The 13,490-nt window shown below is 40.3% G+C and overlaps 1 protein-coding gene across 3 annotated transcripts in view; it reads left to right on the top strand.

Annotated features, from left to right (window-relative positions):
* The first annotated feature begins 182 nt into the window (after positions 1-182).
* The window catches only part of LOC113010993 (cadherin-12-like), a 39,730-nt gene continuing 26,422 nt past the window's right edge, over positions 183-13,490 (top strand). For 2 of the 3 annotated variants that reach the window (XM_026150344.1, XM_026150346.1), the window contains exons 1-3: positions 183-270; positions 7,067-7,136; positions 7,310-7,900. In XM_026150344.1, coding sequence (XP_026006129.1) covers positions 7,592-7,900 — 309 coding nt within the window. In that variant the 5' untranslated portion in view covers positions 183-270; positions 7,067-7,136; positions 7,310-7,591. The remainder of the gene's footprint in view (positions 271-7,066; positions 7,137-7,309; positions 7,901-13,490) is intronic. The other variant, XM_026150345.1, reaches the window with a different exon arrangement.

The following is a 13,490-nucleotide window of genomic DNA, read 5'->3' as shown; positions in this document are numbered from 1 at the left end:
AAAACTATTATATCAATATGGAACAACTGAACTGAACTGAAACAAAAGCAAGAGAAAGCGAGCGGGTCAAGAGTACGATGAGAAGGAGGGAGGGATTTAGAAGGAAAGAGACAGAGAGATTGGAGGATACAGAGGGAGGCAGGGGGTGAGTGCACATGGAGCATGGTTTTAGTTCAGTGGAGTGAACTGACAGAGGAGCTCGCCACAGAGGGAGAAATATTTGGACTTAACTTCCAGCAGCGTGGAGGGACACTGGAAGGCTTCTGTGAGGTAAATGCACTGCAAGTACCACGGGGTGCTGACTCTGCACACGGAAATTAAATGGAAGTTTCTGTGATTTCTTAACAAAGCTTTTATTTCTATGTGTCAACAAGCATCAAGGTTAGCAAGCTTTAGCGTGAGAGGTAAGCAGTAAGTCGGGGGGGGGGAGCTTCCAGGCTCTGTCTTAAATCAGTTCAAGAAGTGTCAGCTGCAGTAACGGGAGCTGCAACAAGGCCGTGTTGTGCTTTCCCACACAGGAACACATGTTCACTTTCTGCACTGCACTGCAAGCATTGTTGCACTGTTGCATTCATACACGTTATAATAGTTTGAGAGTGCATCATATTCTTTCAACATGACTCGTTTGCCAAATGTGGACTGTTAAAAAAGAAGCTTCAATTGTGGCATTAAGAGTAAAACAATAATAATAGACACACAAAAACCCTGTGAACCACATTCCCAGCAGCTAACAGCATCTGTGTGATTAACCTCTTTCACCTGACATGATATTTATTTGGCCTGGTTCTTCTAAAGAGCTTTTTCATTATACCTGAGCACTCAGACTGCTTCCCTCATTTACACAGGATGTTTGTTCTACTGTCTATCTAAAACTCACACACATTCACACCCCGATGGGTCCATCGGACAGCAGCTTGGGTTTAGTATCATGCCCAAGGATATTAGGCATGCAGACTGGAGCATGGACTGAACAGGGATCAAACCAACAACCTTCCAATTAGTAGATGTCATATTTGAAAAATTCAGGGCATTAAAAATGAAAGCAACTTGAGCTGCACTTTAAATCTCATTTAAATGTTGAAAAGTTACACAATTGTTGTAATGTCCAAGGCAGCCCTCCATTTATGTCCCTTTTATTTAAAAAAATGTGTTCACTCAGAGAGAATCCATAAGACACTGGGAGAACACAGAGTAGCTTCAAACCCAGGACCGTTCTCCTGTGAGGCGATGATGCTAACCGCTGCACCACTGTACTGCCATAGCCTTATTAGTGTAAAAGCTTCGTCCTGAACCTTTAATTAGTATTAGTTTGTCAAGGAGCTCCTCTGTGTATCAAAGTATTCTGGAGTTAATTCTGCAGCCATCTGTCCGTCAGCTTAAGCTTTTCCCAAATCGGGTCATGCAGTAGGACAATGATCCCAAGCATGCCTGCAAATCTACAGCAAATGGCTAAAAAGAGAAAAGAATCAAGCCAAAGTCTAAACTTCAACCCAGCTGGCATGATGTGTCAGGACCTCAGGTAAGCTGTGGACAACTGAACGCACACAAACCCGAGCAGCGTTTTTCATTTCAATCAGGTTTATGTAGTGCCAAATCACAGCAGCGGTCACCTCAAGAAACTTCATATTGTAAAATAAAGACCACGCAATAATGCAAAGACCCCCCCCCCCCCCCCATCAGAAAACCAAAAAGCAAACAGACAAACAAAAACAGTAATATTCAAGTGCCAGAAATGTACCATCACATCAAAGTAAAGAAAGTTTCCATAATTAAATTACAGTAAATGTCCTCATGTCATAATAATTTAAATATGGTTGTTTTAGTTTTAAATTTACACAAAATATTGTGTATTTTAAGAGATTTTATATAGTAAATAAAGTTGAAACAATGAAATGACTAATAATATGGTCAAACACAGTTCTTTACATTTACATAAACCTAATATTGCAGAAATGCGCTGTTATTGGGTTTTATTATGAAATTTAATGTAAAACAAAATCTTGTACTTTTATTCCATAATTTAAGTCAAAATACTTTTATTAAACTAGTAACTGGGTTTAGAAATGACAGTAATCTAATGTTCATCTTTGTGCATATGACGTGTATAATTTTTCCATGTATTCTAAGATGGATTCAGCCTTTTACAGTAGCCAGAAAACGGTATTGTAATTATAATATAGTTTGTTACAGATCACATCAAGTAGATACTAATGGTGTGAATATTGAAAGCGCTGACTCCAGACCATCACACTTCCTCCTCCGTGTTTGACAGTCCACACACTATGGAACCGTCCTTTCACCCACTCGACGGTGTACAAAGATCCTGTCTGATGACCCGAAGATATCAAATTTTGATTTATCAGTCCATAACAGTGTTCTTCAAGTTACTTAAAAAAAGTAATTAGTTACTTATTCTCCAAAAAAGTAATCCCATTACATTGCTGATTACTTATTTTCAAACGTAATAGTTACTTTTAAAAACATGATGCACAACCTGAATATGTAGTAAAGCAACAGACCTTTCAGCCCAATTCTACTTTTCTGCATAATCCATCATATAAGATGTAATCCAACAGAAAGCCTCTTCCTAAAAAAATGTTTTATTAGTTTTAATCTTTGAACTTTGAGCACATTGCATCGAGCAAGAATTTAATCATATGCAACATTCTCTGACTTGTGTTCAACATTTAAAGCTATTTTCTGCACATTCCAGCAGATAAAGTCAAATCATGTTTTAAGTAGATGCAAGTAAAAAAAATAAAATAAAATCAAAGACTCAGCAGCTCTTAAATCTATTGTCTGTGTTTATCAGGAGTGGGGCGGGTGGAGGTTTGCCCACAGTGGTCATGTCAGTGGGAGGATCCGGGGGTTTCTTGGTGAATGTCACGTTCCTGTGGCAGCGCGCTCGCTGCTCGCTCAGATTTCAAGTTTCATTTTTCGCTGTAAAAAGAAGTTTTCTTCCCACGCAGAGTGAACACCGGACACTAATGTTTTTGTCACTTTTTACAGAATCAAACTCAAAGTAATGTGATTACTTCCACACTTTAAACGCTGCATGGTCGTACTCTCTCCATCACTCCATATGATCCATTGTTGATCTCCACACAGCTGTTGCCACGGACGTCGCACACTCGTACGTCATTGTCATGAGACACTCTCACAAACAAAATCACGGTTTAGTAACGCAGTAACGCAGCGTGACTACAGGAAAGTAACAGTAATCGAATTACTTTTTTTTTTGCAATAGTAATCCCTTACATCACTCATTACATGAAATAAGTAATCCGATTGCATTACTGTCCATCTCTGGTCCATAATACCTTCTTCCAGTCTTCAGTCGTCCCGTGTCGGTGTTTCATGGCCCAGACAAACCTCTGTCTTATTCTGACGTCTGGCTTTCTTTCTGCAACTCGTCCTGTCAAACCTGCAGCTCAACGTTTCTCTTCACAGCTGGAACTGAGACTTTCTCACTACGACCACTATGAAGCTGCTTGAAGCTGCTGTCCTGTGAGCCGCCATCACACAGCTGTTACCTCTCAGAAACTTGTCCTCTGATTCAGTCGTGTCTTTGGGTCTGCAGACGTCTTCCTGTCACAGTTTGTGAGCCTTTGGATGCTGAAGGAAACTGGACTCACTGACACTTTGACTTTCTTTGCAGTTTCTCTGTAGGACAGACCGACATTTATAAGTGTTATGTTGGTCTGTCTCTCTTCCACTGTTAATCTCACGATTTTGTACCAACACACTACTCTCAGCAGTACAGTACTGTTCAACTGATGCTGACGAGGGTACCACAGTGTGTTCCAACACTGCTTTATGCAGACAGAGGGGGTTGGAAGTAATGCAGAAAATCCAGAGAAGTTGAAACAGCTGTAGGATTGAGTAGCACCAGCTTTCAAGGCTTGCTCAGCCTCCATCGCTGCAGAACAGCTTTAGGTTGTTAACCCACGCTGTGTTCCCCGAAAAAGGCTTTTTGTCTAATTCTGAAATGTACCTTATTTATTCTTTGTTTTTAACCTCTGGCATTTCACCACTTAAATTTGTACAATTTCAAGCTATTCATAGGACTTAAAATGCAACAAATAACTGGAAAAATTAGGATGTTCTAAAACTTGACCAGTAGTATATATTAGAGAATGGTGAGATTTTACTTTATAGTGACAACTCCTAAGCAATTAGGACACTAAATTACTGTGCCCTAATTTTTTAATTATTACTAACAAATAGACCACAACAAAAAACAAACCCTAACAATTTGATATTAAAAAAGAATAACTTATTCAAAAAGGTTTTTAATGAGCCATTAAAAACAGAAATGAAAATTAAAAACATTAAACCCTAAATTTAGAGTCACACTGAATGTGGCAAGTTTCCCTGATGATTCAGGCACCTAGAGATGCTTGAACAGCAAAGATATGTTTGAATCTGAGTGCAGTTAATTTCAGGTAAAGTTTAGGTTAACTGTGAAACGGTGCACAGGTAGTCTGGCTCTACCAGGACGGCACGTCCATAGATGCAGTTGCAAGAAGGTTTGGTCTGTCTCCAAGCACTGCCTCAAGAGTGCGGTAGAGATACCAGGGGATAGGCTATGACATGAGGAAAGCAGAACAGGACTGTGGAAAGGCATCGACTGTGCCTCGGGGCCAATGCCTTCATGCAAGGAGGAAGCGAACAAACCCAGCCATAGCTCACAGTCAGCTCCATGCAAACTGTCTGAGATTCCCCGGAGAATAACAGAACTGGCTGGTCAGCTGTTTACAGTGTTCCTCGTCCCTTTATCATCTTTTTGCTTTGATTTATCTTGATGAGGCATCTGTTGAATTCAGTTTAAATAGACAAATCTGAAGAATGGTATTGAGTGACTAAACATCAGCTTTACATTAATATATTGTTTTATATATCAGCAATGACCGCAGCAAAACAGGGGGAGTTTGCAAACTGTATGTTTGTGGTGTGTCATGGTGAGGATGAGGACACAAAACCAGGACTCAGACAAAAGGGTAACTTAGCCGAGGGTAGAGTCTCAGCTTCTGGTGGCCGGCCGTAGCCCACGGGGCCGGGTGCAAAAAAGTGGCACAGCTCTGTCCTCCTGTGGGCCCACCACCCACAGAAGAGGCCGTAGTTTGGTGCTTACTAGACTTAGCAGTCAGAGGCAGAGGTTCTGGCACTCTCAAAACTAGCTTATGGTACATGTAGTGTCCCCTGGTGCAGAAGGAGCTCGAGCTGGTGCACAAGGTTGGAAGATGCTGACTAGATATAGTCTGGCTCACCTCAACACAAAGCTCCAGTTTGGTGGAGAGCAGTTAGACTCTCTTGCACTGTGCAGTTGTCCAGGGTTAGGTATACCTGCAGCCCCTTGGCTTTCCCCAGTGGACAAAAGAGTTGCTTCCCTGCATCTTCAGGTTGGAACAGGCTCTGGCTGTTATTTGTGCCTATCGGCCAAATGACAGAGTGCCAAGTGTTGTTAGTCACAGGGTGGGGTGCTGGAGAGTGCTCCAATCAGAGTTATAACACCGACTGGTTTTATGAGTGGATTATTCTGCCACAATATTCAGTTAAAAAGGGTTGGACAGCTTTCACATTTGAACTTAAATACTGGTGTACTGTGAGGGTGGCATCACTGTTGCAGTTCTGATACACTAAAATATTAAATGCTAATGTTAGATTGTTACTGGTTATAGTTGTGTTACATGAGGTACAATGACTAAAACCTCAGTGTGTGTTTGTTTACCAAAAAACAGCATTCTGACGAGAACGAGCAGCCATCAAGTGGATAAATGAATTCAATTAATGAAAACATAAACAACATCATGAAAAAAACCTAATCAATTGCCTGAACAAGATATAGATGGGTTTGACTTTTTTATGGTGGCAACAAATGTTTGAAAGTTAACTTTGGTTTAAACGTTTGATCGGGACTGTGTGTGAACAAACATCCTCTGTGATGAAGAAGAGTCTGGATGCAGATCCTCTCTCAGTGACTGAATGGGACTTTAAGACACTGCGTTCAGCCCAAAATGAATTCGATTTCTGTCACTGAACAAGAAAAAATAAATGAATAATTAAAGATGAAAGAGGGTCGTTCTACAATTACTTAAAAGTGATTTCTTTTTTTTAAATGGAACCTTTATTTGACTGTTTCTTGTAATAAATTTAAGAAAAACAAATAATAAACAACCAAAAACTTAGTCCAGCTCGGGCATCAGAAGTACAAATGTTTGGAGATATTTAGTTGCTGTGCTCAGCACAACAGTTAAGGATGAGTCGCCCTCATAATGAAACGTCATTCAACTTTAGATATGACGTAACTTATATTCGTATAAGCAACTTTCAAAATCAAGCATGCCCCAGTTTTCAGTAGTCAGCTGTTTCTTTTAGTAATTCAGTACTCATCATTTTTCTCATTGCCCAGATTATTATAATAATAATCAAAATGACAGAGCGCTGCCAGAAGATTGTGAGTGATTTTTGTGGAAGCCTTTACACGTGCAGTCTGACAGTGTGTAGACAAAAAAGTTCAGTAAGAATTATTTAAAAACACGTGAGAGAAAATCATCAACCCCATCATAAGAACAACGATGATTCAGTCACTGAATCATGGGGGGGTCCATACCAGGTCCTTGGCCCTATGTCACAGTGATGGCAGCTGTTCAGACACTGCCCCTCTGACGGAGCGTACAACAATGTGAGCGTAGGTGTTGTTATGTATTCACTGTAAGTCTGTGAAGCAGGTGCATGACAAGACTAATCAGGTATTAACATCACCTCCCGCTTGTATTTAATGGTTCAAACAAGGCAAAATGAACTGCTTTAGAAAACCATTGAGACAGGAAGGAAGGGAAAAAAATTATGCTTACATAAAAAAAAGTTCATAATCCCACTTAAGTAATAGTACTTAAGTTTTAATAAGATAAGTAAAAATGTATGCTGAGACCACCCATCTATCCATTTTCTTCTTTTAATGCAAAACAAAGCAAACACAATTTAAATTGGCAATAAAACATTAAAATGACAGTACCAGTGATCCTGATGTGTGATTAAGATTTCCTGTATGTCCTTGTGCCAGTGGATCTGTGTCACAGCAGGTACTCCACTACCTGTCCAATCAGCGCTGCAGAGCAGTGTCAGGATTACAGGTGGGATAATAGTTTGTTCTCTGACTTTGTCTCCACTAAAGCTTCAAATGTAATAAAGCATTAATAGATTTAAAGTTTATAAGTAAATGTAAGTAACAAAAGTGAGACTTTGTAGCTGAACTGTTTTGTTCAAGTCTACATTATAATGCTGCTATTTAAACCTGTTCTTCCAGGTGTCTCTGCTGAGGAACTGAGGAGAACACGAGGTGGTTCTTCTGCAGTCACAGAACAGGACGAAACTCATGGTCCAACAAACCCAGGCCAACCAACAATGACCTTCAGAGATTTGCCTGATTGAGCAATGACAGTATATGAATTATCTGGGAATACAGTGGAATTCTTGCCCAGTCCGTGCCAGCAGGTCAAATCCAGCTTTGGACGTTCATTCTCAACCTCAAACTAACCCAGTTTGTTTTTAACATTGCTTTCCCTTTTTTTGACAAACACATTCACTGATGATAACAAAGAGATATGTCACTATATTCCTGGTGGGATCCTGCTTGTTATTGGACCACTCCTCCCAAATCCCTTTGCAGACTTCCCTCCACAACAGAACTAGCAGGGGTGCCATTACATTTTCTGGTGGAGGGAGGAAAAATCTGAGTTTGAGGCCTTCTTTGGGGGAAGTTCCATCAGTGGAGGGCAAGAGGAGATGGCGGAGGCAGGGTAGGTTGGGAACTCACCGGATTAAGAGAGGATGGGTGTGGAACCAGTTCTTTGTCCTGGAGGAGTACATGGGATCTGAACCTCAGTATGTTGGAAAGGTAAGCGAAACAAAATCGTTATATACGATCGTTATATATGCTGTTACCAGATTATTTTGAGAGAGCTTGTGTGTACTCTGTACTTGTCTTTAAACAGCAACTTTACCAACATTACTGACTCTTTACCTTCTGTTAATTTTAACAGAAAAGACCTGATGTTTTTAGCTCGTCCATGTTGCTTCATTTTTACATTTTTCTGCTTGGAGCTCGCTTGTACCAGGAAGTGGATTTGGATGAAATCTTTAGAAAATATCCAGATAAGGCTAAAATATATGCTTTCATTTCAAATGCTTTGAGATGTTTTATTTGAAATAAGAAGAAAACAAAAAGGCATGAAAACTAAAAAATCTCACAGAACTCTAAAAATATCAGAGGAAAACTATCAAATCAGATAAAACTAAAGTGTACAAACTCCCAAACTTTGTAGTATAACACAGTAAGATACTTAAAAATGAGAGCAGATGGCTAAGCTAAGCTAAGCTAAGCTATGCTACTACTCCAGTACTACTAAAAAAAACAACAAATACCAAAAAACTCTTTGCTGTTGCACCTGTTCAAATTCTATCTAATCAGCAAATCACATGGAAGAAACTGAATACATGTAAGTATTTAAACATAATGAAGACAACCTGGTGATGCACAATAGAAGCCAGTACAGATGATGAACACCCTTCCTTGTTGACTTGAAGTCCACATCAGGGGTAAACGTGTGAAAAACCAAGAAGATAATTAAACCATGTATTTGGAGATTTGTTATACTCCTGCTACTTTATAACTACTACTACAGAGCTGGGCAGCCCAACTTTACTTACACAGAACATTATGACAGATGATCTCCATCTCTCTGTCTTTTTCTTTCCTTTAATGGAGATGGTCCTCTGTGGCTGAGTGCATCACTCTGGTTACCAATAGAATAAGCTGATTTTAACACATTGCTTCATTACAACATAATAGTATCAAAAGGTTGCACCATTTCTTGTCTAAATGAAATTTGCCCATTTCTAAGCCTTGTTTGGTAACGGTGCAGCTGAAGACAGCGTAGGCCCCGCTAGCTGTTCCCCGGCAGACTGTCCTGAGCAGCTGGGGAAAGAGGGCGGCTGGGTGATGGTGAGGAGGAAGCGTAGTCTTAAACAGAAGCCCCAGGTACACCACCAACCATGTGTCTGTTTTTCCCCACTCGGTGACCCACCCGCCGGGGGTCAAACTCTGGTAATTGGTGATTCTGTTCTCAGACATGTGAAACCTTCTGGAGGAAACCTGGTCTTGTTAGGAGAGACGGCATCCATCCCACTTTGGATGGAGCAGCTCTCATTTCTAGAAACATGGACAAATTTATTAACCCCCCCAAAATATGACTATCCAGAGTTGGGACCAGGAAGCAGAGTTGCAGTCTTACATGCCTCTCTGCAGCTTCTCTCCTCCTGCTACCCCCCCAAAAACCCATCTCCATAGAGACTGTGTCAGCTCCCAAACAGACAAAGAACAAACTAAAAACCAGCAACAAACAACTTAAACATAAACAATTACAAAGAAAGAACAATACAGTATCCACATCTGAACCAAAGAGTAACACAGTGAGATGTGGATTATTAAATATTAGGTCTCTCTCCTCCAAGTCTCTGTTAGTACATGACTTAATAATTGATCAACAAATTGATTTACTCTGCCTTACAGAAACCTGGTTACAGCAGGATGACTATGTTAGTTTAAATGAATCAACACCCCCGAGTCATTCTAACTACCAGAAACCTCGAAGCACAGGCCGAGGGGGCGGTGTGGCAGCAATCTTTCACACCAGCCTGTTAATTGTGGCTCAAGAGTTGGGAGTTCGCCTTGTAATCGCAAGGTTGCCGGTTCGAGCCCCGGCTCGGACAGTCTCGGTCGTTGTGTCCTTGGGCAAGACACTTCACCCGTTGCCTACTGGTGGTGGTCAGAGGGCCTGGTGGCGCCAGTGTCCGGCAGCCTCGCCTCTGTCAGTGAGCCCCAGAGTGGCTGTGGCTAAATGTAACTTCATCACCAGTGTGTGAGTGTGTGTGAGTGGGTGGATGACTGGATGTAGTGTAAAGCGCTTTGGGGTCCTTAGGGACTAAGTAAAGTGCTATACAAATACAGGCCATTTACCATATATATATATGTGTGTGTATATATATATTTGTGTGTGTGTGTGTGTGTATATATATGTGTGTGCGTGTATATATATATATATATATACACACACACATACTTTTATGTATTTATTCATCAAGATAAATCCAGCCACTTCGCACATAGGATTTGAATACAGATTGTTTAGATTACAGTTCTGGCTAACCAGCTATTGGCTGATATGTAGTTAAAGCTGTAGTGCTGTGTGTGTGTCTGTGTGTGTGTGTGTGCGCGCGCATTCCTTCTTCTGGAGGATTTGTGCTCCTCCCAGTGACAGCAGGTGTCTCCCCTCATAATCAGCTTTGCGGGTTTTAAAGAAGAAGAAGAGGGGAGCAAATAGAGCTGTTGGGCAGTGTTCACACTGTGTGTGTGTGTGTGTAAGAACACTACTGATTGTCGTGTTACTCCCATTGGGGAGGGTGTGCACTAAGTGTGTTGTTTAGCAGCAGATGTCAGTGGACTCTGGTCATCAGTTTGTATTACTCTGCTTTCCTTTGGAGTTGTTTACCTTTGTGTTTATTTATATACTTTCATTTATTTATACTTTTTTGTGAAGCATCTTTGAGGTTCTTGACAGGGGTTATACAAACCTGAGTTAATATTAATTTAATTGTCCTTGCAGAAATACACAAGGCCTTGCCTAAAAAACAAAAAACAACTGGATTCTAGTTGTTCTACGGATTTTGGGTCATATTCTTCATTTCAGTGCATCAAATGTTCGAAATTGGTGAGCACTGATTTGGAGCTCTCCTCTAAAAATCCAGGCTCCTGTAAGAGGAGAAAATGTGAGGCCTTCCCTGAAAAAGTAGTGTTCTTTGCTCTTGTATATACCTGTCAGCACTTATAGTTGTCAGTTACATAGGCGTTGATGCGCACCAGCTCCCCCCGCCCCCCCCATCAACACCACCACTGGGTATTAAGCCGAATAGTCCCTCTCCTTTGTAGTTTTCCAAAGAGAATTTGAATTTGTCTGATCACTGAACTATTTTCCACATAAGCTTTGTACCAGAGCAGACGATGGTATTTCTGGATAATGTTGATCTCTGACTTCTTGATACCACAGCAGAGCTTTAAACAGCAAACTGTGTTCATAACTGATGCTGGAATCGTGCTGATGGCCTGACGGCTTTCAGTATTGGTTTTTAGCCTCGTCAAGATTCTTGGACTCTTTATGTCATTTTGTACGGTAGATGATGAGATTTTTAACGTCTTTGATGTCTATTTTAAATGATTCAAAAATAACTTTTAGGCAGAATTATTTCAGATTGGTTCACTTCTGTCCATCATTACTTATGATTTCTTATAATTGTCTCATTATAAATATTGTATATGTTTTCCTGTTGAGAGAAGAAACAATTCACAGATAAACATATCATGTTTTTATCATTGCATTCGGTTGATTTACATTTTACAACTTTTTTGGACATGTGGTTGTAAGTGGTTGCTTTATTAGCTCGTGTTGCTCTGAGTTTCATGCATGAACTGTTTTTGTCTGACACAGTGATCAGTGTTTGGAACGTGTGCCTCAGTACTGGTCTACCCCCGCTCTGTAACATCGTCACATTTCTACTGCTAAAAATCACCTGCAGCTGATCGTTGAATATCTAGGAGGGACTTCATTTCACAAACTGACTTGTTGCAATGGTTGCAACTTATTACAGTTTATTACGCCAACATCTTAGCCGACTGGTTATTAATTAAACTACAAAAGGTCTAAATAGATCCTCATTGCAATGTTTGGAGCCCACTGGTCAGTTAGTTGTTGACTTTCATATTTCATATATTGAACCCCTTTTAGATAAGTGTAATGCCCTGCACAGTAGAGCTTGTTTTGAAAATATTTGTTGACTTTATATTTATTATGGATGATTTATTTGGAAATAGTGTTAGTTAGTATAGTAATTGTAGTATATATTCTACAAACAAGAGATTATTCTGTTGAATGAGAAATTATGTTGTTTGATTAATACATTGTATTATTATTAGGCGTGGGACTCAATTAAAACAAATAATCTAATTAATTAGAGGCTTTGTAATTAATCATCTCGGTTAATCACATTTAATCGCACAAGAAAATATTCCTCAAAGTGCAAATGTTTTTTTTTTAATTTAAAAGGGTTTTAGTGGGCGACAGAATCAAATAATAAACATGGACATGAATATTGGAAACTCAAGCTCTTTACATTTCTGGAAAAAAAATCCCTGGGCAGGCTTAAAAATGAAGCGCTGTTTTAAGTACTTTAAGTATATTTTCAAAATGGCTTTGTTTTTAAATAATAATAATAATTTCAACATGAGTGAAGTTTAATCTTCTTAAAAAAATAAACATAAAAGGTTATTTGAGCAGCTTCACCTTTAAACTCTGAGTAACCTGAGCCAACATTATTTTGTACATTAGGCTAAAACAGTGAACATAAAACATGTAGCTCCGGCGGTAGAGCATCTAATGATTGGAAGGTTGGTGGTTCGATTCCTGGCTTCCTCCTAGTCTTCATGCCAAATATCCTTGGGAAAGATACTAACCCCCTGTTGCTCATCCATTGTATGTTAATGTTAGATAGGCACTAACAGCTTAGAAAAAGTGCTTGTGTGATTGGGTGAATGAATTAGTTGTATAAAGCGCTTTGATGCTCAGAGTAGAAAACCACTAAATAAGAACCAGTCCATTTACTCACAGTACCTCCATGCTTATTTACTGTCCGTCTCTTTCAGCCAGTTACAAACTAGCCTGTTCACGTGTTCAGAGCAGCTTTTTGTTACTATGTGACCTGCAGGTGAGAACAGTCTGTCACATGGGACAGAAGTGGCAGGACCAATCACAGACAGCTGTGGGTGGGTCCCTGCTCGACTGGACCACCACTGCAGCGGGCAGTCTGTCTGGCTGATGGTGGATTCTGCTCTGTGCAAACTCTTCCTCATCAGAGGGGAGGAGGAGGCTCTTTGTCTCTGCTGGCTCCTTTGTGGTGCCATCTTCACACTGTTCCTGCAGCAGGACCTCAAGGCTGCTCCAAACCTCCTCTCGCTCTCTCCTTGCAGGACACTTTAAATCCTTAAAGTGGGTCAAGCACAGCAGCTATCTGGTGTGTAGCTCACTGATGGTTGAGTGTAGCTACACCTTTGTGAAGGCAGTCTTAAACTTCACCATGTAGTATGGGTCATCATCAGAGACCTCCATGTTGTGATGCAGGTGGCAGAAAGCAGGTAACACCACTGAACATCAGACAGACGTCTCACCTCCAAGAAGCTCAGTCACGAACCTGTAGTAGACAGTTCAACAAAGTAATTATTATCTACACAATAACTGTCAACTGTAGAGCTTTTTGAAGAAACAGTAACAATAAGTAAAAAATGGTTTTATTTACCTGCATGGCTCAAGTGGCTCTTTGTGTTGCCCCAGTCTTGTTTGCTCCTGGTGTAGTTCCTCCATATTAGCAGGGCTGTCTGT

This window comes from Astatotilapia calliptera, chromosome 18, assembly GCF_900246225.1.
Source record: "Astatotilapia calliptera chromosome 18, fAstCal1.2, whole genome shotgun sequence".
Lineage (NCBI taxonomy): Eukaryota > Metazoa > Chordata > Actinopteri > Cichliformes > Cichlidae > Astatotilapia > Astatotilapia calliptera.
Note: the sequence above shows the minus strand (reverse complement) of the source record. Positions and strands in the feature narration are given on the sequence as shown.